Raw genomic sequence first — 25,286 nt, 5'->3', positions numbered from 1 at the left:
CTACACATTTTCTTACTTTCCTTACTCGGTGCAAGTTTGAGGACTTTAGACCTAATTCTATGTTCTTTCCCGTACTTTGAAGGTCAAAATTAGTGCTTTCGTGAAAATAAGTAATTAAAAATTTTTATTATGATATCGTGATGTTTAGATTACCGACATACACACCAAACACGCGACTTGTGACGTATTCCCACGTATTCTAATAAATCTTTGTTAAAAAAATGTGGATAACAAAAGGTTATCTGTGTAATAAAATTAAGACGAATGTTTTTTTTTTAAGTTTCATTGTAGTGGTGGGATTTTTTGTGGTAAGTAATTATTTTATTTTTTAATTCAATTAACTGTCATTTGTCTAAGTCTATGTCCATATCAAGATAACGTGAAGATACATTACATTACCTACCAAGTTTTTGAAATTCTATTACGCAATTAGAATTACCTAGGTCATGCAATGTTCCATGACAGAGTAAAGTACTAAGTTATCGTAGGTACTTCTAAATAGAGGGCTGACGAGCCTCCATAGTCAAACCAACAAGTAAGTAACTGTCGCACGAAACATCAAACGTTGCCGAAGTAATTTATGTAAGTTTTCTTCAATTTGTTCTTCCCTTGTTTGAGATAGGTAAATGTGTTGCTATGCTGCCTATGAGAATCAGACAATTAAGAAACTTTTGTAATTAATTACGCTGAAATAACTAGTAATTCATGTAGGTACTAATACTTAAAGAAATTATCATATGTTTTTATTCTTCTTCAATGATTAGATAATTACCTAATTGCATTTCTGAAGTTACAAGCTTCTTTCAAAAGGACCTGTTAATATTAACCTGCAACTCGTTCGTAAAAAAGCACCAGCCCAAATCTTAATAACTTTATCAAGCCGTCATAAAAATACTCAGAACGATAAAATTTGACAAACATTGACGCGACTTAAACAAAAACTTGCTGAAATGACGCACAGCCTGTTTTGTCCGTAGATACCCAAATAAAAATAAGAAACGGGGTTAATAGGACATCGCAGATTTAATCTTTTCCAGATATATAGGTATATTGTATAAATACATCATTAATTTAACTGATGAAACAGACTCGTAAGAGCGATACATATTTACAAACACATACACTAGTGGTTACGCGACCAAACGGGGAAGTTCTTATTAATGTCGACGCGTACATACACGAATAAGCTACGACAATTACTCGCATAAGTTATTTGTCGAGAACGATACATGCCTCATATCACATCCCGCGTGTTCTAAAAATAAGAAGGATCTAACATTAACGTTTAAATGTACGTGAAGTATCGAATGTGAGTGGCACGCAATTTTTATAGCACGATCGTAATATTTTTATGTGCCTGCTTCATGAATATATTTTCATAGCTGTAAATAAGACATCTTTATATACATCGCAGGTATATAATAGTGCGAAGAACTTCCATACCCAATAAATATCTAAGAGCATATTTATGACAGAGGATGCTACGCGCAACGGTTTCCTAAAATTTTAGCATGAGATCTAGCCGACTTCCGTAACCTTTATTTTAGACTTGCAATAAAAATCTAAATCTGTAGTGTAGTGAGTGCTATTGTCGGTAGACATCGCGTGCGCTAGTAAACTTCAGTCTGCCACTCAAAAAGTGTGTAAACACACAGCTGCACCGCAAGGCGCTAACGTATAAATTGCGAAAAAGACTCGGCCTCGGGCTGACTAAATCCGTCCTATAAGTCATTCAATTTACTCTCATTCTGAATCTTTGTGCAGTGAACGATCATTGAAAGAATTGGCGACTGCTTAATCGTGTTTTAAAACGATCCGTAGCGTTGTAGACGACATGCCAAGTGCGGGCGGGCGGGCGTCGAGCGCTGGGCGGGCGGGTTTGCGCAAGCGCGGCGGGGCGGGCGGCGCCGCTGTGACGTGCCGGCTCAGCTGACGCCGCGGCTCGGCGGCTCGTGACGCGTCGCCGCGCATCGATCCCGCGCGTCCGTGCGAATATCTGCCGGTGCCGATTGCCGGATAATACCGCGGCCCTCCCGCTAGTGAGCAACGTGTTATCCGCCTGAGAGTGCACGCTTCGTGCACTGTTTACCTAAATACCGATGATGGTGCGACGCAGCGGACGATACACTGTGAACTGGCGAGGATTTAAGGATTTCGCCTTTGGAAATAAGCCCCCCGACGAAGGTGAGTTTCAGACCGCAGACGTCTTAATTTAAACGATAGATCTTAATTCATAGCATAACCTCAAAGTGCGATTCTATGTATAAAGTACGGCAAACAATTTGAATAGTGTGAAATTCTTGAGGGTTCAGTCCTGAATAACATCGTAAAATTGTGTGCAAAGCATCAGAAAATTACGACAGTATTATATAGTTGAGTGAACTTATAGAATTCGAGTGGATCTGCCAAATTGGAATCTTACACCATACTTCATCAATTTTCTAATAAATAATAGTGCGGATCTGAAGTAAACCTCGGACATAAACGCTTGGTTTTCATGAACTGAGATCAACAATAGAACATAATAAATGTCAGTATTATCTGAACAAACCTGGCACCTACCCATATTATCTAAAGCAAGTACATACTCGGATTAATTTGTTGTCGATATATTTAATAGCCATAATAAACACGTATTGAATACCAATCTGTTTACATAATAAACATAATTATTATTTAATAAATACGAGGTAGCTACGTTGGAATTGAAAAAGAATCCTACATCCGCTACGTATTTGCGAAAAAGTTTTTCCTGTTATAAATCTTTATTACGTTATGTAACGTACTTACTACGAAGAATAAAATCAGCAAGTGGTTCTTAAACAAATTCTTACGTAGGTATCGCTGTTTTTAATAGAGAGATTCATAGTACCGATATACATATTATTTTATTGTTAATACCTACCATAGGTGCAACTATTGTATTATTTACTTAATTTATACGTATTTACCTACCCACGACAACAAGACCAATATCAAAACATGAATAGGTACTTTTGTTATGACATCCATGAGAAAACGTATGATTTAAATCGTAAGATACGCGTGGTATTTGTAAGAAATAACTATTACTTTAAACACCGCGTTGTTTAACGTAAACAGCACTCGGAAGTTGTAATCTACTAGTATAATATAATTCTATTTTTTAGACAAACAATGGCCGTATGCTTAAGGTTAAGCTAAATTAAGTTCCAGACATGTTACTCGTTAGCTTAGATTGGTCATCTAGATAATATTTCGATCGAACTTAATTTCTTGGCGCAGGAAAACAGGCTAGGCACCCAGCTCGTAGACTAGACGTCGCATTGTGTCAAAATAAATAAGTTATTACAACTAAAGTAAATGAAATGAAGGCTTTTTTAAGTCATCGGCAATCTGTACATTTAATTTAGGAATGTAGATTAATGACTTTGATTTCTACTTAAGTGACAAATGAATGCGATGATAGAAAAGAGCTAGTTAATGCCTTACACTTTGAAATATCCAAAATACTAAACTTATCGCATTTAACAAAGGAGAGATAAAAATAAATAATCGAAGCTCAGTATTCTCGTTGCGGGTATAGGAAGTAGGTACTTACAAGTTCATTCTGGTATGAGGTAAGACTGGGTTACTGGGGCGCATGAAAATTCACGAATAAGGATTCCTGTCGCAAATACTGCAGCGAATGCAGCAGTGGTACAAAGCTGCAGTGGGTCACACAATCTTAGGAATAATTCATGCTACAAATCGACGCCTTCGAATGAAAACCTCGTAAGTGTAAAAACTCAACTTTCAAGAGGAAGGAATTAGGATGTGTTTTGCAACACCTTCTTTCCAGAAAAGCATTAAAAAATTCTCAAAAATTTCAATTCCGATGTTTTCACTCTAAGTCGACGTAATACAAGGTCCTGTACGTTATTTTGTCTGCAAATGGTAGTTTTTAATGCAACTTTCATAATTAATTCAGAGTGGCATAACAGCTGAATTGTCTAAATCTAAAAACTTCAAATTTCTTAATTCTTATCTACCTGATATAAAACTGAGCAAGCAAGCACGTTTATAGTGTTATTCCTTCATGCACGTAGATATGCTGCTTAAACATAGCTTTAGCGATTCTGATTTATGCCAGCCGTCCTGATTTCCTTGTGCAGCTGTAATATGTACCAACTGCATTACTACACATTTGTTCACGCTATACTTACTTATGAATAATACATCCGTAGGTATGTGTTCATTTTCAGCAACATCGCGTGTATGATATCCGCCCAGTGCAGTTGCAATTAGCCATATTAATTCATACATTCATCGTGAATTCTTGCATGTGTAGACCTTTCTATATGTACCTACATTACATTTAATTTGTACTTAGGTACAATATTTAACGTTCTTAGCTCACATACCTAAAAACTTTGAAAATCTAAATTAAAGGGTTTTGGCTAACCGCATCAGACACAGTATAGTTAGGGCTGCCATTTCGAATTTCGCCAAACCCGGACAAATATTTAAAAAAACCCGGACATTTGGCGTAAATAGCATTTTTTCCCCGGACGAGTCCGATTTTTTTTGTTTAACAAAACATTACCATATTACTTAAATTCAATGAGGTCCTTCCTTACATGAAAAGTCAGAGCCGTCTCTAGCTCATGTAGTACCTAGTATTGAAAGATTGTGACTTAATGTATTTCGAAGGTCATAATTAAGAAAGCTCGTATGGAAACTAGGAGTTACCTTCTTGATAGGTTAGACAAAAAAATGTTGAAAAACACAAACAAATGTAAGTGAAGTTGCCGCGAGCGCAGCGAGCGCGAAAATTTTTGAGTTTTGGGTCACTAAAACACCTAAACTTGTATAATAAAAAAATCCGCAAAGTGAAGAAGCCGCAAGCGAAGCGAGCCCAAAATTTCTTGAATATTGGGATATTAAAGTAGCAAAACGTAAAAAAAATGTGTTAAGAAAAGAAGCCGCGAGCGAAGCGAGCGCGAAAATTTTGGAGTTTTGGGACACTTCGACTTCTGCATTATTAGGCGCCCGGGTAATTCGCATACCCAGGCACCATAGGTTAAGATGGCCCTATGAAAAATGTCCGGGTTTTCCCCGGACACTTCTTGAAACCCCGCCCGGACGGCCCCCGGACGGCCTCCAAACGAGGACAAATCCGGGGAAACCCGGACGGATGGCAGCCCTAAGTATAGTTAAGGATCTTAAGAATGCTCAAACGGGTCGTTACAAGACGTTTTCCTCGGGTAGCCTTGCCAACTAGATGGGTGTTCCTATTTATTAACGACTACTAAATAGAGGAAATGGGCACTGGCCCTCGCATAACGTAGTTACTTAATCCTTCAGCAATTTTTAGTAGTAGGACATCAATATTATATTGTGAAAACTGCCACCGTATCTACGTTTTGCCATGTGCGTTCTCGACTTCGATTCAAGAGTCATAAATAATCATTATTATGAGGGATTTAGAAAATTTCATAAAGCGGCTCAGAGTCAGGGAGTTGGCAGTAGGTAGTTATGGCAACCCCTGGGACGTTGAGTTGAAACAGTTCTTAAAATTCCATGAAATAATTCAAGCAGCTGTAGGCTACCTACTTTACTGAAGTAGGAACGAAATGTTAATTTTCAATACATTACCACATTCGATCTACCTAAATACCTGACCCGGAATCCGGAGACGATTAGAATCTTAACATAAATATTTCCTGCAACAAACATTTGAAAAAAAAAAAAACGTTACATTTCTTCAAGGTACTCTGAACCTCGTTTCGTTTAATAATAGCATTAGAACATTAGCAGACAGACAAGTAAATAAACAGCCTTGTATCGTAATCTCACACATCTTTTTCATTGATACAGACCTACAATCTGTTTTCACCTATCAATCAATCGGCAGTTTCTAGAACTAACCGTCAGTTGCACAAAGGTCCATAAAGTTAAAGCTTCTTTAAATCTATTGCTGACTCTTTCTATGTCAACAAAATAATAAGTGATAGCAATACATTTAATGAAGCTTTAATTTTAATGGACTTTCGATGTTCGGAGTTAGGAAAGAAATATGACATCTGTCTGCAAAAGTTATTGATAAAATACGTGGAGGTTGGCACGCATATACGCAGGTACCTATGCGTGAGCCTTGGCCTTTTATGTGCCTGATACATGTATGTATGTATGTGAATAAAGTTTCTATAGGTTCATGCTTCTAAAAAATCAATGGTTCACAAAGACATCGACAAAGGTTCCCTAATGATATGCTACCGTATTAAATGCCACGCGTCGTGATAACGGAGTGTGCCATGACATGGATATAATGCCAATAAAATGTGAGGAAGGTTCACAAAAAGTTCACATTTGACTAATCAATATTCGAACTAAAACCGATTTCTTTTATTTTAGAAAAGGAGGAGCAGAAACCTGAAGAAGATTTAGCTAATCATGAAGTCATATTTTTGAAAAGTATAGTTGAGAGTCCAGATTTTGCAAGGAAATGTGAGGTAAATATTATGATGATTTGTTCTAACTTAAGGCTTAGCTTAGTCATGATGTGATAGCCTCCCGGGGCGCAGTAGTAGCTTATGAAAGCGAATTTCCAGATTATTAGGTAATAATTAAAATTTGTGGCAAGTACTCAAAAATCGTGCTAGACAAGCATTACGTACCTACCATTCTACAGGCAGTCGGCTAAAACGTACTTTGTTTGCACAGAAAGGTAAAAACTTCACATTACGACGTTACGGGGTCAATGGTTCCACAGCCTATATTATTGTTTCCCTTCCTTCATCGTTGACTACAATAAATCATCTTTTTTTTACCAGTTACTGTTTAAATTATAAAAAAAAATTGAAAAAGTCCTCTCCTGTTCTATTGCTATACTCTTCTAATGCTAAACGGTGTGCGTTTCGGAACAAAGAACGGTTTCACTCTCCCCTTTGAGCTGACAGACACGGTGATAGGGCAACACAGCCGCACAGAGTTCGAAACACATCACGTAACTTTAAGCATTATATCAAGGACATAAGGTTAAAAATTACATGTCACTGCCTCCATTAATAACTGTCAAACATACTAGTGGGAAAACAAGATTTTGTGAAATCGTGCGATACGATACGTTTGGGTGTGTTCATTTGTTACAACAAAAACATATTTAGTACATAAATGTAGCTGTTTTCTGCTACTTGCCCCAGTATTACATAGTAAATAGTTTATTTAGTTCTTATTGGTAATGCAACGTGGTGTCTGCACGATAATATCGTAGTTTTCATTCAACAATTTAACGACAACAAGTGCCACGCCTATAAATGCTCGTAACTCGTATTTTGGAGTGCCAACAGCCGTTCCTGGGTTCTATTTTAATTACTGGTGAGTGTTGTTATTACAGTCTATCGATTCGGAGGAGGACTTGATCGTAAAACCAGTCTCGCTGGGCAACGTAAACATCATACGATCACTAAGCGAGTACCGTGGCAACAATATACGGACTATTGAACAAGCCGAACTCGCTATAATTGTGTCCAGGGCACACTTTAAGGTAGGTACGCCCCTTCCAATATTAGCCAGCCTTCAGCGACGTGTTTACAAAGTAAAACAAATATTTATTGCATGCTTTGTTAGGTTGATGATGCTAGTAAAATCAGATCGTCAAGGGATATAACAGTACTTGTTATTGTAGAATGAAGTAATAAATTAAATTGTGTTGTTAAAGTCAATGGTTGCCATGGATACTGAAAACTGAAAAGTATTTAACAAAACAAACAACTGTTAACAGAGAGTTCTTTGTTTTACGTGCCAGATATTGTCCAATAAGATCTAATTCCACTTTTTATTTCAGGCTTTAATAGAGGCTCATGACCAAATAGGTGCAATTTGGCTTGACCGAGGTTCTGGTATTGATGAGAAGCCACCACTGCCTGAGTTAGAAGGAGACAAAGACATAGCAGAAGGCGCTAACGGTGGTACTGAGGAAAACGGTGATATGCCTGTTGAGACTGTGAAAGTTGTGGGGCTCAGGAAAGTTCCTGGGCAGCCTTTAGGATTAACTGTAAGTATGAATATGTTATTTGATAAATAAAAAGTATGTATTATTAATTTGTTTCTACAAATTATAATTTTTATAAACTCAAAAGATGTATAATAACTATTTCATATAATTGAAAAAATTATTGAAAATGTGCAATCTGTTTACCCAAATCCACAAAAACTGCTTGTGGTTTTCACATTGAAAAGCCAATTGCATTCATTCTGCTTTTTTGTAGACCAATCTCAATTTGACAAAACTTTCAATGTATGTGAGTTGAAAGTAATACCCTATTGCATATATTTATTTGTCAACAGGTAACTACCGATGAGCATGGCCAACTCATAGTAGCTAGGATATTAGCGGGCAGTGCTGCCGCAAAACAAGCATTAGTTTCCATAGGAGATGTATTGTTAGAAGTAGATGGAGTCCATATAGACTCTGAAGATCAGCTCAAGGAGGCCGTAGCTAAGCCCAATGACAGGATCACGCTGAAAGTTGGGCCTAACCTCAAGGAGAAGACTGCTCAGTTAACTAATAAGTTAAGTGTGAGTATAAAAATTAAAAGAAATCTACATGTTTAAAATATTAATATCTATTATTGTAGTGTAAAAATTAACCTTATATCTCAAAATTCTGACTTAGTTTTTGATGATTTCTAATTCAACAAAATATTTTAACCTAATTATGTTTGTTTTCAGTGCTACATGAGAGCCCTATTTGATTATAACCCTAAGGAAGACACTTTACTGCCATGTAAGGAAATTGGACTGGAGTTCAAAAGAGGAGACATTTTACAAGTAAGTTTATATAAGTGTTCCAAAAAAAATGTCTATGTAAGATTGGGATTGTAACGTTAATTTAAACTTAATCAGTATTTTGTAATTCTGAAAGTAACATATTAATAACTATGCTAAATGGCATTTGGAGGAGACAAAAATATCACAAATATGCATAAATTCTGAGTTTTGAACCAATAACTAAGTAACAATAATAATTAATTCTTCAGGTATCAGACCGCAAAGACCCTAACTGGTGGCAAGCGAGTCACGTGGAGAACCCCGACACAGTTGGACTGATACCATCACCCGAGCTGGAAGAGAGACGGAAGGCATATGTCGCTCCCGAAGCTGACTTCGTGCACAAAATCAGCATTTGTGGTGCGAGGGTATGTAGAGTCTTAAATAAATACATTTTCATAATTTAATATTTTTATGACCAATAGAAAACCAATGACTGAATATTGTGATTAATTTTGTTCATACATTCTTTTACAATGAAAATACTAAACTAATTAGGATGACATTTTGTGTCGAGACAGCCGTGCGTGGGAAATGTCCCGTTTTGAGCCAAATACTTTCATGTAGGTACTTAATTACATACATAAAAGTATTGAATGGGTTTTCGTAACCCCTGGACCACAGTCATTGTACCAAGAATTGTCCAAAATCAGCACTTCTGAATGACTAAACATAATGGACTTTGTTTACAACGCTGCCTTTCATTGTCAATTAATGAATCAAAGGTTTCTCACGAACATTTCACGTCAGCGATATTTGTTACATTGTTATGATGCACAGACGTGTCAAGTTTACCAATACGCTTTTGTTCCGGATTTTTAATGAAATGCTCTAATAATGAGTCATAGAGCATTCCTAAGGGGCTCTTATTACAAGTTGTCTAGACATAAAAACGAATGACCGAAAGTTTTAAATACAAACAACGGTAATCGTCGCCCACTACCAACCCACGTGTGTTGGACACTTCTAAATATTGAGATGACTAATTTCAATAAATATAAGCTCATTACTTTTGCTGACAAAAATAGTACCTACTCGATTCATATTTTAGTATTTCTCCTCGACATTACGAGCTAACGTAATCTATTCAAGTAAATGCAAGAAGTAAAATTCATTTATAATATCTACTCTCTCCAATTTTGAAGAAGTATTTTAAATACTTAAACTTTTTTCCGCGTTATCTAAACAACGTAACAGTTCTCGAGAATCGGTCATCCGTGGAAATGTTGAAATCGATTAGTGAAGAGGTTAACGATTTCACTTTATTGTTGAACAAGACCGCCCACGGCTTATTTAGAATAACTTTATACTAAAAATTCTGTTGTTCAACGACCTCCCTATAAGTCCCGATAGGTACAGAGACATCATAATAGGGATTTGCTAAATAAAGAACGAACTTTGACACCCACTATCAAGGCAAGAGGTTCTTTCCCCATAATACCTATGTATCATCCTTCATCTTATAGGTACACGTTATGAATAAGATGTACAATATGTATTTCCTGTGTTGATATCGCATATTAGGTACATCTCTTTCGCCAAAACCGAGCGTCTACAATACGCGCGCCACATTAGAAACGCCACGAAAAATCTGTCACTCAAAAATTCGCGCAAATCGAGCCTTGTCGCTCGGAAAATCCGCCAATGTGAAATTGCTTTTATACGAAATCATATTGAAATATCTAGATTTTGGAAGATGAGGGGAATGACCTGCCCTTTATTAAACCCTTTATTTATTTACAACAGATATCAAAGAAGAAAAAGAAGTTCGTATACGAGTCAAGATCCAGTGTGCAGCTAGAAGGCGCAGAGCTAGCATTGTATGAAGAAGTAGCGAGGACACCGCCATTCCTTCGCCGTGTGCTCGCCTTGGTGGGGACAAGGGGTGTGGGCAGAAGGACTATCAAGAACCGCATGATTCAGGAACATCCGGATAGATTTGGAGCTGTTGTGCCTCGTACGTTTAGTCTGGAGTATTTTTTGTGACTTAAACAGATTGTCAATTAGCCAGTTGTTTTAGAGTTTTGGGGTCTTAAATTACATTTCTAATTGGGATTTATGATATTGTAGCAGTCATTTAAGCATGAGGCAACATTACAATAAACCATCCATAATCCCTCTTATTACGCCGGATAACTTAAGTTTAGAGCCTGTTTTTATATTCCTAGGTAGGTACTGATTTGAAATTGATAGTCAGGAAATGCTCTTTCACAAAGCTACACTCAGCTTTTCTTTTACAATTTAATATACATATATGTAAAATATCTCTATTAATTACCGCAGACACATCCCGCCCACCCCGGCCGATGGAAGAGAACGGCCAATCCTACTGGTTCGTGTCCCGCGAGGAGATGGAACGCGACGCCCACGCCGGCCGGTTCCTGGAGTACGGCGAACATAACGGACATCTGTACGGGACCCATCTCGACTCTATACGGGCTGTTATGAAGGATGGTGAGTTTAGAATGCTCTAAAGTTTTTGGAATAGTTGTCTGTTTGGGTCACGGCGGAACTATAGTGGATACTATGTAATTTACTTCTGGCGTCATATTTATGGTGTCATATCTTGTTTTAAGTATTCTTTTCTGCTCCCTTATACATGTACTCCCTTTATTTTCACTTTGTTCCCCCTTATTTACTCCCCCATGCACATCTTTATGTAGTCCATATCTATATATAGTTATGTTATACCATATTATCTATATATAGTTATGTTATACCATATTATCTATATATAGTTATGTTATACCATATTATCTATATATAGTTATGTTATACCATATTATCTTTGTTCTCCCTTATGAAGATCCTTATGTACTCTCCTCTCTTAACTACATATTCAGCCATATCGGGCAGCCCCTGAATATACCTTATCCTCAGTGAAATTAGGGTGACTGCCAAGCATTATTCTTCACCCGATTTACTTAGACACCATTACTGATATATTTCCAGGTAAAATGTGCATTTTGGACTGCGCGCCCCAATCTCTAAAACTGCTGCACAACAGCGGTGAATTTCTTCCATTCGTGGTAATGATAGCGGCGCCCGGTATCGAACAACTGAGGAATCTCACTTACGCCTCCAATCGTAACTTAACGGTAAGAAACATACATACTTAGAAATCATTTAACTAGAGATTTATGTGTCCATATGATTATTACAATTTTAGTCTTTTTCCAAATTATTTTTTGTTCTTGGCAACCCTGCTTGCCGTGGATGTTCTGATTAGATTTTTATTCCCAGCTTGCAAGGGGTACATTTTTTAATAGTTCTTCGATAGATTTTTACATGGATTTTGTTGTTATTTTATTCCCTGCTTGCAAAGAAATATCGTATTATTTAAAATAGATTTTAAATATTCTGTAGAGCATGTTTACCTCCCGATTATGTTTTTGTATGAGTTGTCATGCATCTGACGTTTGTTGCGCATGCGTAGTTCGACAGGCAGAGCTCCATCCGCTACAGTTCCCGCCGCGCCCGCACTCTCGAATCTCTTGCGTCACTCTACGAGGTAAGTTTTTGTTATATTAGTGCACGATTTAAATCTTTATCTACAATTTTAATAAAATTAATACTGGGTGAAAAAAACTTTTTTTACTTTACTTGGAGTTAAGTTCAATACTGCACTACAAACGATATACCATAGCTATCAAATACATATTACCTTAAAGTGTATGGGTTAATCCATATTATGTTTTCGTCTTATGCTGTCCCACCAAAAAAAAATTAATTTAGTATAGTAGATTTTATCGATAATATCAAATACCAAGACATCTTTATCTATTTCGTTAATTTAATTTAAAAAACCCACAGGAAGAAGACATGAAACAAACGCTGGAAGACAGCGCCCGCATTCAGAGGCAGCACGAAAAGTACATAGATCTTGTAATCACAAACAACAATACTGATACGACTTATTCTAAAATAATGGACGCTTTGCACTCACTGTCCACCGACCACCAGTGGGTTCCAGTCAGTTGGATTTACTAGCATTGCTAAAATATGTTTCAAAACGCGCATTTTCTATTGCGCTTGCGGCCTCGGCTACGCTAGCGTCGCCATCGACAAATATTCGTCTTCCCGCACTGAATTAGTTTAGCGTCAACATATTTTAACATATCTAAGCTTCGACGACGTATTCAAACCTTTTAAAGCGGTTTCAAACTAGCCGATCAACTTTAAAAAAACCAATGTTTCTGGCATAATGTGTTACGTTTAATACGGAGTCTATAAAGAAGCGTATTTGCAGACCTTCACAATATAATCACAGTAACATCACTTTCTTTGAATATGCATTTAATATCGCCTACAATGGTAATGCTACAATTTTTAAATAAAACCTTAATTATAAGAATGAAGTATACATCACAAGGTTGTCAAAATATGACCTTAAAATATTATGTAAATGAATTTAGCCTAAATTATGTGCGGAAGTATTTCAGTGTGCCACTTATGAACTTTCTTAAAGAATCAATAAAGCTATTTATTTAAACAAGGCATTCCAATTAATTAAATACGACATTATGTTACCACTGGTAATGTTAGATAACAGCTATACATGTGACTGTAACAGTTATTCTTTAAAAACGTTCAACTATAGGGTAATTATTGTTACGAACGCTGCTCATCAGTCAACGCCTCAATGGACTGACGTATGAATAAAAAGTAAAGAAAATGAAGTAGCGAACTTTATGTAATAACGAAATAATTCAATTATATTCCCACCTGAGGTATTGAGCATCGCATTAGTATGTGTAAGTCTTATTGTGCAGCTGTATGGCCTAAATGATAAGTATGGAGTATATTTTGTACGAATTAAAAGATGTTTGTAGTAGGTATAAACTTCTTGCTTTTAGTTAATGTAAGATAGATGCATTTCTATTAAGCTGTATCACACTGCCGTTTAAAGGAATTATTGTTTTGAAATACTTTAAATCGGAATAATAACATCACGCAAAATCACATCACATTTTAAACAAAAGTATTACAGCAATTCTACAATTATTTCTCATACTATTATTTTTTTGATCGAGAGATTTATTCACTAGGAAAAATATTATTGTGTAGTAATTTGTAACGATAAGGAAACACGAAAATAATTCTAATTGTAACAACTGATAGGTAATAATATTAGTTAGTAAGAATATTTTTTCAATTATATTAAGTTAGTATTTGTATGTATATTTCTGTAAAGTAGGAAACAAGACAAGCTGATTAGTTCATACAGAAGTGTATTGCATTATACCGATTGTATTAAGGTGCCGAAATATGGCAGCTTCAATTTTTGCTTACATTATTGTATCACTTATTTAAGCGTTTATTGTGAACCTAGCTTGTACTTCATTAAGAATCTCACATTCCGTCCATTTTCTTTTGTTATTTAGCTATAAATTTTATTGTGTCAAGATTTATTCAATATACATTATGTAACTACATTGCTTCATTTTATTTCAATGCTTTATATCAATAAAAACTACGCATTTACTATTGAATATTTTATTATTAGTTCTTCAATTTGTATTTTCTACTCCTTTTAAATTTAAATACCACGACTACTGGTTTGGCTGGCGTGTAGCATTTTTATGATGGCGTACTGATGTCTTGAATATATTGGGATCAATATGATTCAGCCCAGTTTCACTTGCAACAGTTATCAAGTTAGGCTCTATTTCCGATTTTTCCAGCAAATGAGGAGCTAGCAGTAGGAATAATTGCTGTAACAAAAAGTAATTACGTGTGCATTATGTAAAGTGATATAAATAATTTGAACATGCCTCTTGTGAAGAGGTTGAACTTACTTCTGCCCAAGGTATTAGAGGTAGATTAGCAAAGGCAGCTTGCCACCCAGGGAGACCTAAATGCACAAGTGCCATTCTAAAATAATGAGTAAAAGAATCCGCTAGCCAGCCCCAGGCGCCCTCTCGTGTCGCTAGCCACACTGACCACATACCTCCAGTGTACACCAAGCAAATCTGCAAACAGAATTTTTGCTTAATCAACTTTTTTGTCAATTTGCATATTTATTTATAATTGATCTAACATGGATCCTAAGAAATTACTTTGTTGACTAGTTGCTAAAATTTTAAAGAAAAGGCCCACGTTGGGTCCCAAATTACCTTTCCAATAGTTCTGCATGTGTCCAACTCAAAGACTTTGCTTTTAGTATTAAGCACTGGTCGCGGTCCATTATGCTGTCTCGTCATTGCGAAATCTAACAGATCCTTCAGGGCAGGTGAAAGGCACAATTCGTTCAAAGAGTTGACTCGGATTGAGCCAACCGGCAATATTTCATCAGCTGTAAGAATAAATGTAAGTACACACCGACCGTGCCAAATATTTTTTCAATTTATGTTACAGACTCAAAACAAACAGAGGCATTGTCTGATCGTGTCGAGTTATTGTTTTTTAGGTGAATAAGTAATTATCAAGCCAGCTAGGTGCAGAGGGGACGTTCACTCCACTGTTAACAGTAGGTACCTCTACTGGATACAAACTACATTTTATACATAGTAAATTTTTACCGGAATATTTATAATGCCAAGTTAACTGAAATCCATCGCTTGAAGCATAAAAGTTACGTAGATCCTCGGGAAGTAAGGCTGAATGTCTCTGTTCCCAAGTAGACAGTGCTACACGGTCACAAGGAGGTCTGCGCTCAACACTGACATTACAAATTCTGGGGTCCGCCTCTGGAATGCGTTTAAATACTGAGATTACATACATGAAAAAAGACATATTCGACAAAGAACTAATGTATAGAAATCGTCAGATTACTCTTAAATATTTGTGTGGCTGTACATTTTAAAACACCTGTGCCTGAAAACTAATTTTGACAACCGACCGTGCTTTGCATGTCTGATGTCACTGTCAAGTGTCAATTTATTTGGTTTTCTCGCATGGTAAATAATCTAACCTATTCACATTTCTAACTTGAATAATTACATTTACTAAAATAAAGTTCTAAACAGTATTACCAATTCAATTGTAATTTGGTTTAAAATGACCAATTCTACTGCTGGTGTCTGTGCTATAAAGGAAGAATTTGTAATTCAACGACCGGTTAAAAACCGTGCTGAAGATAGCATTCATTCTAAGCGTAAATTAGACGATAGCAACGAAGACGAAGGCGATATCGACAATAAAAAACCTAGAAGTGGTGAAAATGAGGATAATAAATTCAACAAGCCTAAGAAAAGGGGTCAGAATAAGGCTCGCCCAAAAACATACCGAGATAACAAAGAAGATAAGGCATGCCCTTCTATAGTAAATGTTGAATCACCAGAATTTTTGAACCCGTGCCAATATACAAACTGTAAATACATTCACAATCCACTTGAATATTTAAAATTAAAACCTAAAGACCTCGGTGAAACATGCCATTTGTATGAAACCCGAGGCAAATGCCTCAGGGGCATAGCTTGTCGCTTTGGATCTAGTCACATTACTGCGGAAGGCTTTAATAAAGTTGACTCAGATAAGTGGAAACAGTGGAAAGATGACACTAAAAACACCATTCAACCACCACTTCAAATAGCTCTTCAGAAAAGAAAATATGATTTTAATTTATCTGAAAAGCTTATCAAACACATGGACAGAAGAAAAAAACCCACTGATAAGGAGTCGGTCGAAAGTACTGAAGAACCAAAAGATGTTCCCAATGACAATGGTGAAGAAAAAGTCAACAAATCCAGTGGTGCTATTACCGATGAAGACCTTATTAAATTATTGCCAAGGGAAAGGAAAACCATTGATTGGAGGGATAAACTGTACCTTAGCCCATTAACAACAGTCGGAAATCTGCCTTTCAGGAGAATCTGTAAGGAGTATGGAGCTGACATTACATGTGGAGAAATGGCCTTGTGTGAGTCTCTGCTGAAAGGTTTGAAACAAGAGTGGGCATTAGTCAAACGCCATGAATCAGAAGACTTATTTGGGGCACAAATATGTGGAACTAATATTTACACCATCACTAAAGTAGCACAGCTTCTACAAGAGAATACTGAGCTTGACTTCATAGATTTGAATCTAGGGTGTCCCATTGATTTAATTTATAAAAAGGGAGGTGGCTGTGGAATGATGCACAGATTGAATACATTAGAGTCATCTGTGCGATGTGCTTCCAAAATACTCAGCATACCTTTTACAATTAAAATGAGGACAGGTGTATACCAAGATAAAAAAATTACACATACAATTGTACCTAAAATGTCTGAATGGGGCGCATCTCTTATAACAGTCCATGGAAGGTCCAGAGAGGCACGGTACACTAGGTCTTCAGACTGGGAATATATTGAGACTTGTGCAAAAGCAGCAGCTCCCTGCCCTGTTTATGGTAATGGTGACATATTGAGCTATCAGGATTATGTAGAGAAAAGAACAATAGCTCCTACATTACAAGGAGTCATGATTGGAAGGGGAGCACTTATCAAACCTTGGATATTTACTGAGATTAAAGAGCAGAGAATTTGGGATATCAGTAGTAAGGAAAGATTTGACATATTAAAGAAATACACTAACTATGGTTTGGAGCACTGGGGCTCTGACACACAGGGTGTAGAAAACACGCGTCGATTCTTACTGGAATGGCTATCATTCCTGTACAGATATGTACCTGTTGGCTTGCTGGAACGTCCTCCACAAAGAATAAATGAGAGACCACCATCATACTTTGGTAGAGATGACTTAGAAACATTGATGGCCTCAGGCAACTGTTCAGATTGGATCAAAATAAGTGAAATGTTGCTAGGCCCTGTACCTGACGGATTTAACTTCCTACCAAAACATAAAGCTAATTCATATTAGGGTATTATTGTTATGAATATGGATATTTGTTGTTATGTAAATAAATTATTAAAAATAGCGTTTAGTCTTTAAATTAATATTATATCAGTATTTTATGGGAAAAACAAAAAATACTGCAAAGTAGCTAAGATAACTTGATTTCAATGTACCACTAGTAATTTCATTGGATACATTCATGTATGAGTAATTTCACCTAAAGGTAAAAGGGGTAGTAGGTAGTTTTTGAATTACTGGCATATTATTTCGAATACTTAACTAATAATGAAATGTTTGGCTAAATCCTAGTTGGTTTCTACATACCTAAAAGCTTTGTTACTCCCAAAGTAATATTTTCATAAAAGGAGTCCTCCGATACTAAATCCACACAAAAACTCATAGTATAATTTACAAAAACACTTTATAATGATTTTATGTGATAGTTTGCTGGCTTTATGTCCTGCCAAAAATGATTTTGAAATACAGATGCAATTTGATATTTTTAACCTTATCAGTTGTTTACTCAGTAACTATGACAATGAAACACATCAGTCATCATAAATGCTCAAAGCTCTAAAATATGCGTGAGGGCCACGGAGAATACAACTCATTTTTCCTTCCTCCGTGGTACAGATACCGGCACGGATATTGGGCTCTCGGCGGAAGAGTGGGGATCGCTTTGCGCACCCGTACGCATAAGGCAGTAAATCGCTTCTGCGCAGGTGAAGGTCATGGCTCGATATCCGTGCCGATAACTGTAAGGGCGCTTACAAACTAGCGGATTACACGTGCGGTTGTCTTTCGAGTGCGCGACATGGTTGCACATAAACGCCATGCATCGCAATGAAATACGAGCCCTCACGGTCGGCCGTTATTTTCTTATGCCGCGAGAAAGCCAAACCAAGTGAGTACGTATACAGGTAGGGGCAGCTCAAGCCGCTTCTGTACAAGCGTTCCAAGTTCCTACATATCTGTGTAGGCGGCGCTCCTCGTGAACTGTACTGCACGCACTATACGCTTTCTCTTCAAAAAAATCTAGGGCGTAGGAATAACTTAAAGGCGTAGGTACTGATATTCTCAAGTTCAGATGGGACCTGTGTCCTGAGAGTAAAGGGTAGTACAAAAGAAACTGCTCAAAATTAGTGGAAAACTTTAATTTCGTTCACATACGTTTTACAAGATACAATTCACTAGTCAAAGATTCTTGGGAATAGATACCTACCTAAATAAAAATAATGTTTCTTTATAATACGACGGTACATACTTAACGTAATCTAATATCTGATACAGCTAGAACTTAAAAGTGACCACAAAAGCACTTAAAACGCAAATATAAACCAAATCCAAAGGATGTACAATGTATAAATAGATAGCTCAAAGCTATCATCAGAAACAACAAATTATATCAATGAGCCACTTATTTGCTTCGTTTTTATTACAACAATCATAGTATAAAATCAGCCAGTAAAAAATTGCTTTTCATTTCATTTAGTTTCATATAATATTTTAGATAATTTTGAAATTTTTAAACATTTGATGCTATATTCTTAGCTAAGATTAAAACAGTGACATTTTACTTCTATATACAAAATGTATGTGACAAATAATTGCCTATAAGATAATATTGCATATTATATCGAAAAATAGATTGTGTTAATGGATATACTGGCACTTTTTTGCATCTAAATGTTTATTGTTAAAATTGTTCAATCTAAGACATCTATGTAATGTTTATTTACAATGCATAATTCCAGGGGAGTCTACAGTGACAATTAGGAGAACACACATATTTGTAGCACTGCACTATGGTTGCACATTCAATAAATACAACATGGAATGGAAATCAAATAGTCTGCGTCAAATCTTAAGTAACTAAGTTTCTTACTTCTTACATTCAAGTGCCGTTTAACGTCTTCTGCGTCGACGAGAGTCGCCATTGTATCCATTTTCTGCAAAAGAAGACATCCTATTTTTAAAATGCGTTTACAAACTATTTTTATTGACAAAGAGAGCACAGAATAAATCATACAACATTTTTCAGGCGTTCATAAATAAATGATTATATTCTTCGATCGACAGGCCACCGAAGCAGCTTGTTTCAGTGTAGTAATGTAAGTGGAGGTGTTAAAATAGGTGAGTTGGCATTGGTTTGAATATAACAAACCTCAGTCGTATTCATCGTCGGCGATTTCTCTGGCGGTCGTTATTGTACCCCACGGAGCCATTAGCCAGCGCACCGTTGGAACCCATCTGGTCCATACCGAGACCAAATGGCCGGCCGGGTCCCATATTTTGTGGACCATAATAATCCATTCTACCAGCATTGTTGTAACCTTCGCCACTCTCGTCTCCTTGCATATTACTATTCTGCTTAATACTCTTAGATCCATAAGACCCGAACGCAGTAAAATTTGCGCCCTGCGGCCCAACAGCATCGACGCCGCTCGGAGGAAGCATGCGCGGCAAAAGGCTCCCGTGAGGTACACCGAGACCGCCAGAACTGTAGCCGCCGCCAGGCGGCTGGCCCAGCCCGCCGCCGTCACCCAGTCCTGCCGAGCCGAGACCTCCCGACCCAGCAGAATCTAAGTCGTCGTAATCCCGGCCTCTGCCGCGGCGCCGCCGATCGCGGCCGCGGGAGCGGGAGCCGGGCGGGCCGTCGGCACCGAGGCCGCCGGACGAGCCGAGCCCGCCGCCCGAGCCCAGCCCGCCGCCGCTGCCGAGCGCGGCGCCGCCACCGGGCCCGGCGCCCGCCGACCCGAGCCCGCCGCCGGAGCCCAGTCCGCCCGCGGCGGGACCATAGCCGCCTGATCCACCGAGCCCGCCAGAGCGAGCCCCGCGTTTTCTGGAATCTGACTCGTGGCCACTTTGCCCAGGGCCCCTTTGCTCGTGACTGCCATTAGCCGAGGACTCTGAGGGCGGAGGGGGAGGAGGAGGCGGGGGCGGAGCTGCCCAGCCACCCGGTGGAAGCATGGCCGCAGGGAAATTCGGCATCATCATACCGTACTGATCGGCCGGAAAATAAGGAGGCATTGCAAAACCCTGCCCATTCATTGGGGGAGGTACACACATGTTCATTTGAGGATTAAGTGCCATCAGAGGTGGTATTTGATTTGGTTGCGGCATATAGCTGGCATTACCATTACTTACGGGATTATTTTGAATGTTTCTATCAGAGTGAGGAACGTTATTTTCAATGGGAGGGGTAGAGGGCCCTTTGCTAATGTGAGCGGATGGAAGTTGAGGACCAATAGGAGTCGGCAAAAGCGGTTTCGGCGTGGGAAGAAGAGCTTGGGGCGCCTGTTGTTGGCCCGAATCCGTAGAATTCTTCTGGGGGCTGCACTTGCCTGAACGAGAACGGCTACGCGAACGGGAACGGGAGCGGGAGTGACTTCTTGACGACCTCGACGACCGGCTTCGCGATGATCTGGACGAGCTGTGGCGTCTACGGCGACGGTCGCGGGAGCGAGAGCGTGTGCGGGAGCGGCGACGGCGGGACCGCGACCGCGAGCGAGAGCGGCGTCCGCGGCGGTATCTGCCGCCACGACCTCGGTGTCCTAGCAGAAGCATAAATAAACTTTCTTAATAAGTCACTCATAATAAAAAAATTGCTGTCAAAATCTTTAAAACTAATAAGAGTGCTATGATTCAAATTGTACATAATTTACGACATTTATTATAAAATGCCAGTATACTTACGTCTCCCACCTCCACCGCCGCGTTCAGCTAGCTCTTGTAATTTAGGATTGACGACTTGTTTCGCCTCTTTCAATACAGCTACGAGATCGGCTGCCTTAGCTGCATTTGATGGAGTGAAAAATGTATAGGCTGTGCCAGTTTTATTTGTTCGTCCTGTTCTGCCGATACGATGCACATAATCTTCAGAATTACTTGGGTAATCGAAATTTATTACGAATTTGACATCATCAACATCTAAAAACAAAGAAAATATATATAGTCCAACATTTCAAAGCACTATGAAAAAAAACTCAGTAATTTAAAATACATACCTAAACCCCTAGCAGCTACATCCGTAGCAACTAGAATGGGAGCTTTCCCACTACGAAAATCTGTAAGAAAGTAAATGTGTTAGCACCTTCAACAAACCTAATAAACATTGTTTCATTGAATATTAAGAACAATGTCATGTCTCTATTTGAATAATTTGACTCAACACAAGAAAAAAATGCTTTAGTTTCTACTTAGAACACAATCGATTAGTACTTCAAATTTCAGTAAATATATTCCAATGCTTGAATTTGAATGACACTTTTTTGAATCCTTACCCATTTCCAAACAACAGTGCATAATATTTTTGTAGTATTTACTACTATGAGAATAACCTTCATAAAACCGCATATAGCAGAACTATTGCAAACTATTTCAAATAAATTACTTTCATGGTCAATTGCAGGTATTATGTCGCTCCCACAATAATATCGGCAACGTTTTATAAACCAAAGTACAATATCCAGTGTGACGAAGTCCAAGCTTAACGAAGTATGTGTTGCATCAGTGTCCTATTCAGTATTCATCTCACATTTCACCCCTTCTAGGCCACCAGTATGTTTATGCGATATAGATAATAGTATGATAATGAATAAATGAAATGATCATGGGTAACAAATAATATGTATAAGCATAGGCAATGTAAGTACATAATAAATAATTAAAATAATTCACAAGAAAAATAAAGATGTTGAATAGGAAAATGACATGACACATGTAACTATGTAAATGCAAATTGAGGGCAACCTTAGGAGGTTTAATGAGAGACGTAAAATATTTTATTCCATTCACTATTGTATTAGTAAACTTACTAATAATATCGACTCCGTCATATATCGCACAAAAAATTAAAAATTGAGAGCGAGAGATGATATGTCGGCCATCAGCACGAGGGGCGAGAACCGAGCGCCGACCACCGTGGTCGGGCGCGGCGCGAGCGCCGGCGTCCGACACCCGCGGGACTCGCCTAGACATGCCGCGAGATGCGCCGGCCGCCGCCGCGCCGCGCGAGAAGCGGCTCAGACTAGCCGCGGGAGCGGGTCAGAGTGCATAGGGCTTAGCCCCGACAACTAGAGGCGGGCGCGGTGCGGGCCGCCGTCGCCGCCGGACGGCTGGGCGGCGACGAGCCGCGCGCTGCCGCCCCGCCGCACGGCCGCAGCTCTCCACAGCCTGCACATGCAGACACGGGTTCAAACAATGTTTACTGGCTGCGCTACACCCAACGCGCTCGCGTCTTTTGTCCGACACCGCTTCTCGACAACCACTCGTGCTAGTTTTTTATATGAGTATCAGTAGTCAGTATACAGCACCAGTTTCATATCAAAATAGTTTGACTATTATTGTGGAGCTAGTGTTATATAAATTACTGTCAAAATAATAAATTTAATATTAAATCATCATAAGATCTGACGTTTTTTTTTTAACTTTACCTTGTAAAACCCAATCACGTTCATTTTGTGACTTATCTCCATGAATACACACAGCAGGCCATCTAAAAGAAAATATAAGAATCAAGTCTGGTGTAAGAAAAATGACAAACTTATGCTATCCTGTACACATGTTTTTTTTTCTTTTAATACAAATTTCGGCCAAAGTATACAAAGATTGCCATTTCATTAATTTTTAATTTATTGTTCTTCTTAGCAAAACAAATCATCATCTCCCGAGCCTTTTCCTAACTATGTTGGGGTCGGCTTCCAGTCTAACCAGATTCAGCTGAGTACCAGTGCTTTACAAGAAGCGACTGCCTATCTGACCTCAATCCAGTTACCCGGGACACCCCTTGGTTAGACTGGCATCAGATTTACTGGTTTCTGACTACCCGTAACGACTGCCAAGGATGTTCAATGACAGCCAGGACCTACAGTTTAACGTGCCATCCGAAACACAGTTATTGGTGTCCAAGATATATTTAGAAAGTATATACAAACTTAGAAAAGTTGCATTGGTACTTGCCTGACCTGGAATCTAACCCACATCCTCATGCTCCAGAGGTTGGTTCTTTACCCACTAGGCCACCACAACAATTTTTATTAGCAAAATAAATATAAAGACAATAATCAATAAGCAAACTTACCCATCTCTCTTCATTTTTCTTGTGATATCATCAACCCGACGCTTAGTTTCAATAAAAATGATTGTTTTGTTTTCTTTTTCAGCCATTATTTCCTTTAATAGGGTACTCAGTTTAGTTTCTTTTTCATATTCCATACAGACATCAATAATTTGCAAGATGTTGTGGTTAGCAGCCAATTGTAATGAGCCAACATTAATTTGGAGGTAATCCTTCAAGAATTCTGCAGCCAGACTTTGAACTTCTCTAGGCCATGTAGCAGACCACATGAGTGTTTGGCGATCAGGCCTGATTTGCTCAATAATCTTCCTAATTTGAGGTTCAAAACCCATGTCCAACATTCTGTCAGCTTCATCAAGCACTAAATATGTTGTCCTTTTCAAATTAGTTCTTCCACTTTCAAGAAAATCTAAGAGACGTCCAGGTGTAGCAATTACAATTTCAACACCAGCATCCAAATCTCTTGCTTGAGGGCCTTTAGGAGCTCCACCAAACAAGCATGTATTGTGAATCTTAGATGTGTTAGCGAATTTGTCACATACTTCTTGGATTTGTTGGGCTAATTCTCTAGTGGGTGCCAACACAAGAGCTATTGGACCATCACCTCTACTAGATTTCGGTTGGTTGTTAATGTGTACAATTGCTGGTAAAATGTAAGAAAGAGTTTTGCCAGATCCCGTGGAAGCGATACCGACCATATCACATCCACTGAGCGCAATAGGCCAGCCCTGAGCCTGAATTGGGGTTGGTTTGGAAAATCCCATTTTATCAATCTCATCCATAACATAATCGGGAAAACCTGCCTCATCAAATGTCATCGTTGGTTTAGGTATATTGCGCCCTTTTAGAGTGATCTCATTGTCACTTCTCCAAGCTTCTACTTCAGATTCTGGCCTGTTTTCCACATCAATATGAGGTACATAAAAGTCTTTTTTGAATGGTTTCAGCCTGCTTAGGTCCCATTTCGGTTTTCGCAAGCTGGCACCGGGATTACTCCTACGCCCGCCGCCATAACCTCCTCCGCCGCCGCCGCCGCCACCGCCCGAACCGAGACCATAACGTGGACTTCGACTGCGGCTCCTGCTCCTGCTCCTGCTGCGACTGCGACGCCTATCACGGCTGCGATCTCTAAGGATACAAAATCACAGTATGAAAATACCCATACTTTAGTTAACAATGTGCTGTTTAATGCATAAAATATTTACCTTCCTCGGCCCATGATTGAAGTTGAAATCAAATGCCGTTGACAAGAAACGCAATTATTTTTCTTCAATTACTACGTTAGCACGAAATCACTTAAAAAATTATAAAAATACACTTCAATTAATACAAATCATCACACAACTTTAATAGCACAACGCCATTCATTTCATTGTGAATAAAACAAGATGGCGACGCGGAAGCAACCGGAGCCATAGACAAACTAGCATCACCAAAAGTTTATTTACAATCGATAATTTCTTACTTTATTAAATACGAGTTTTTTAAACTTGATTTTAACTTTAACATTTTTATTTAATACGTGCATCTAGGTATCTACCTATCTAAAACAAAAAAAAATATTAAGTAATAAAAACAAGTGATCCTAGGAGCACTAATAACAAATTCTCCACACTTATTTCTTCTTTTTAAGTAC

General features: G+C 38.3%; 4 protein-coding genes across 6 annotated transcripts; 2 read left to right on the top strand and 2 right to left on the bottom strand.

The window, feature by feature from the left end:
- The first annotated feature begins 1,904 nt into the window (after positions 1–1,904).
- Vari (varicose) lies at positions 1,905–14,277 on the top strand. Of its 3 annotated transcripts, XM_021327118.3 has the most exons (12): positions 1,905–2,184; positions 6,376–6,473; positions 7,358–7,507; positions 7,808–8,017; positions 8,311–8,541; positions 8,695–8,793; positions 9,003–9,161; positions 10,540–10,750; positions 11,077–11,247; positions 11,746–11,891; positions 12,230–12,304; positions 12,607–14,277. In XM_021327118.3, exons 1-12 carry the CDS (start codon positions 2,100–2,102, stop codon positions 12,781–12,783), a joined length of 1,812 nt encoding a protein of 603 aa, XP_021182793.3. In that variant the 5' UTR covers positions 1,905–2,099; the 3' UTR covers positions 12,784–14,277. The 3 variants fall into 3 exon arrangements, with proteins under 3 accessions (XP_021182793.3, XP_021182794.3, XP_021182795.1); XM_021327119.3 differs by lacking the exon at positions 12,230–12,304; XM_021327120.3 differs by lacking the exons at positions 1,905–2,184; positions 6,376–6,473; positions 7,358–7,507 and adding an exon at positions 6,957–7,338.
- LOC126056766 (tubulin polyglutamylase complex subunit 2) lies at positions 14,274–18,268 on the bottom strand. The gene is made up of 5 exons (XM_049850795.2): positions 17,896–18,268; positions 15,315–15,482; positions 14,910–15,088; positions 14,592–14,765; positions 14,274–14,507 (listed from the first exon to the last, which is right to left on the bottom strand). Exons 1-5 carry the CDS (start codon positions 17,969–17,971, stop codon positions 14,346–14,348), a joined length of 759 nt encoding a protein of 252 aa, XP_049706752.1. The 5' UTR covers positions 17,972–18,268; the 3' UTR covers positions 14,274–14,345.
- On the top strand, positions 15,653–17,653 carry LOC110371037 (tRNA-dihydrouridine(47) synthase [NAD(P)(+)]-like). The gene has a single exon (XM_021327117.3). The coding sequence runs from the start codon at positions 15,793–15,795 to the stop codon at positions 17,593–17,595; it is 1,803 nt and encodes a 600-aa protein (XP_021182792.3). The 5' UTR covers positions 15,653–15,792; the 3' UTR covers positions 17,596–17,653.
- Positions 18,269–18,709: 441 nt separating the features above from the next.
- On the bottom strand, positions 18,710–25,068 carry LOC126053519 (uncharacterized). The gene is made up of 7 exons (XM_049835717.2): positions 24,856–25,068; positions 23,654–24,778; positions 23,007–23,068; positions 21,579–21,638; positions 21,268–21,501; positions 19,736–21,125; positions 18,710–19,520 (listed from the first exon to the last, which is right to left on the bottom strand). The coding sequence occupies exons 1-6, from the start codon at positions 24,867–24,869 to the stop codon at positions 19,747–19,749; spliced, it is 2,874 nt and encodes a 957-aa protein (XP_049691674.1). The 5' UTR covers positions 24,870–25,068; the 3' UTR covers positions 18,710–19,520; positions 19,736–19,746.
- Positions 25,069–25,286: the final 218 nt, after the last annotated feature.

This window comes from Helicoverpa armigera, chromosome 6, assembly GCF_030705265.1.
Source record: "Helicoverpa armigera isolate CAAS_96S chromosome 6, ASM3070526v1, whole genome shotgun sequence".
Lineage (NCBI taxonomy): Eukaryota > Metazoa > Arthropoda > Insecta > Lepidoptera > Noctuidae > Helicoverpa > Helicoverpa armigera.
Note: the sequence above shows the minus strand (reverse complement) of the source record. Positions and strands in the feature narration are given on the sequence as shown.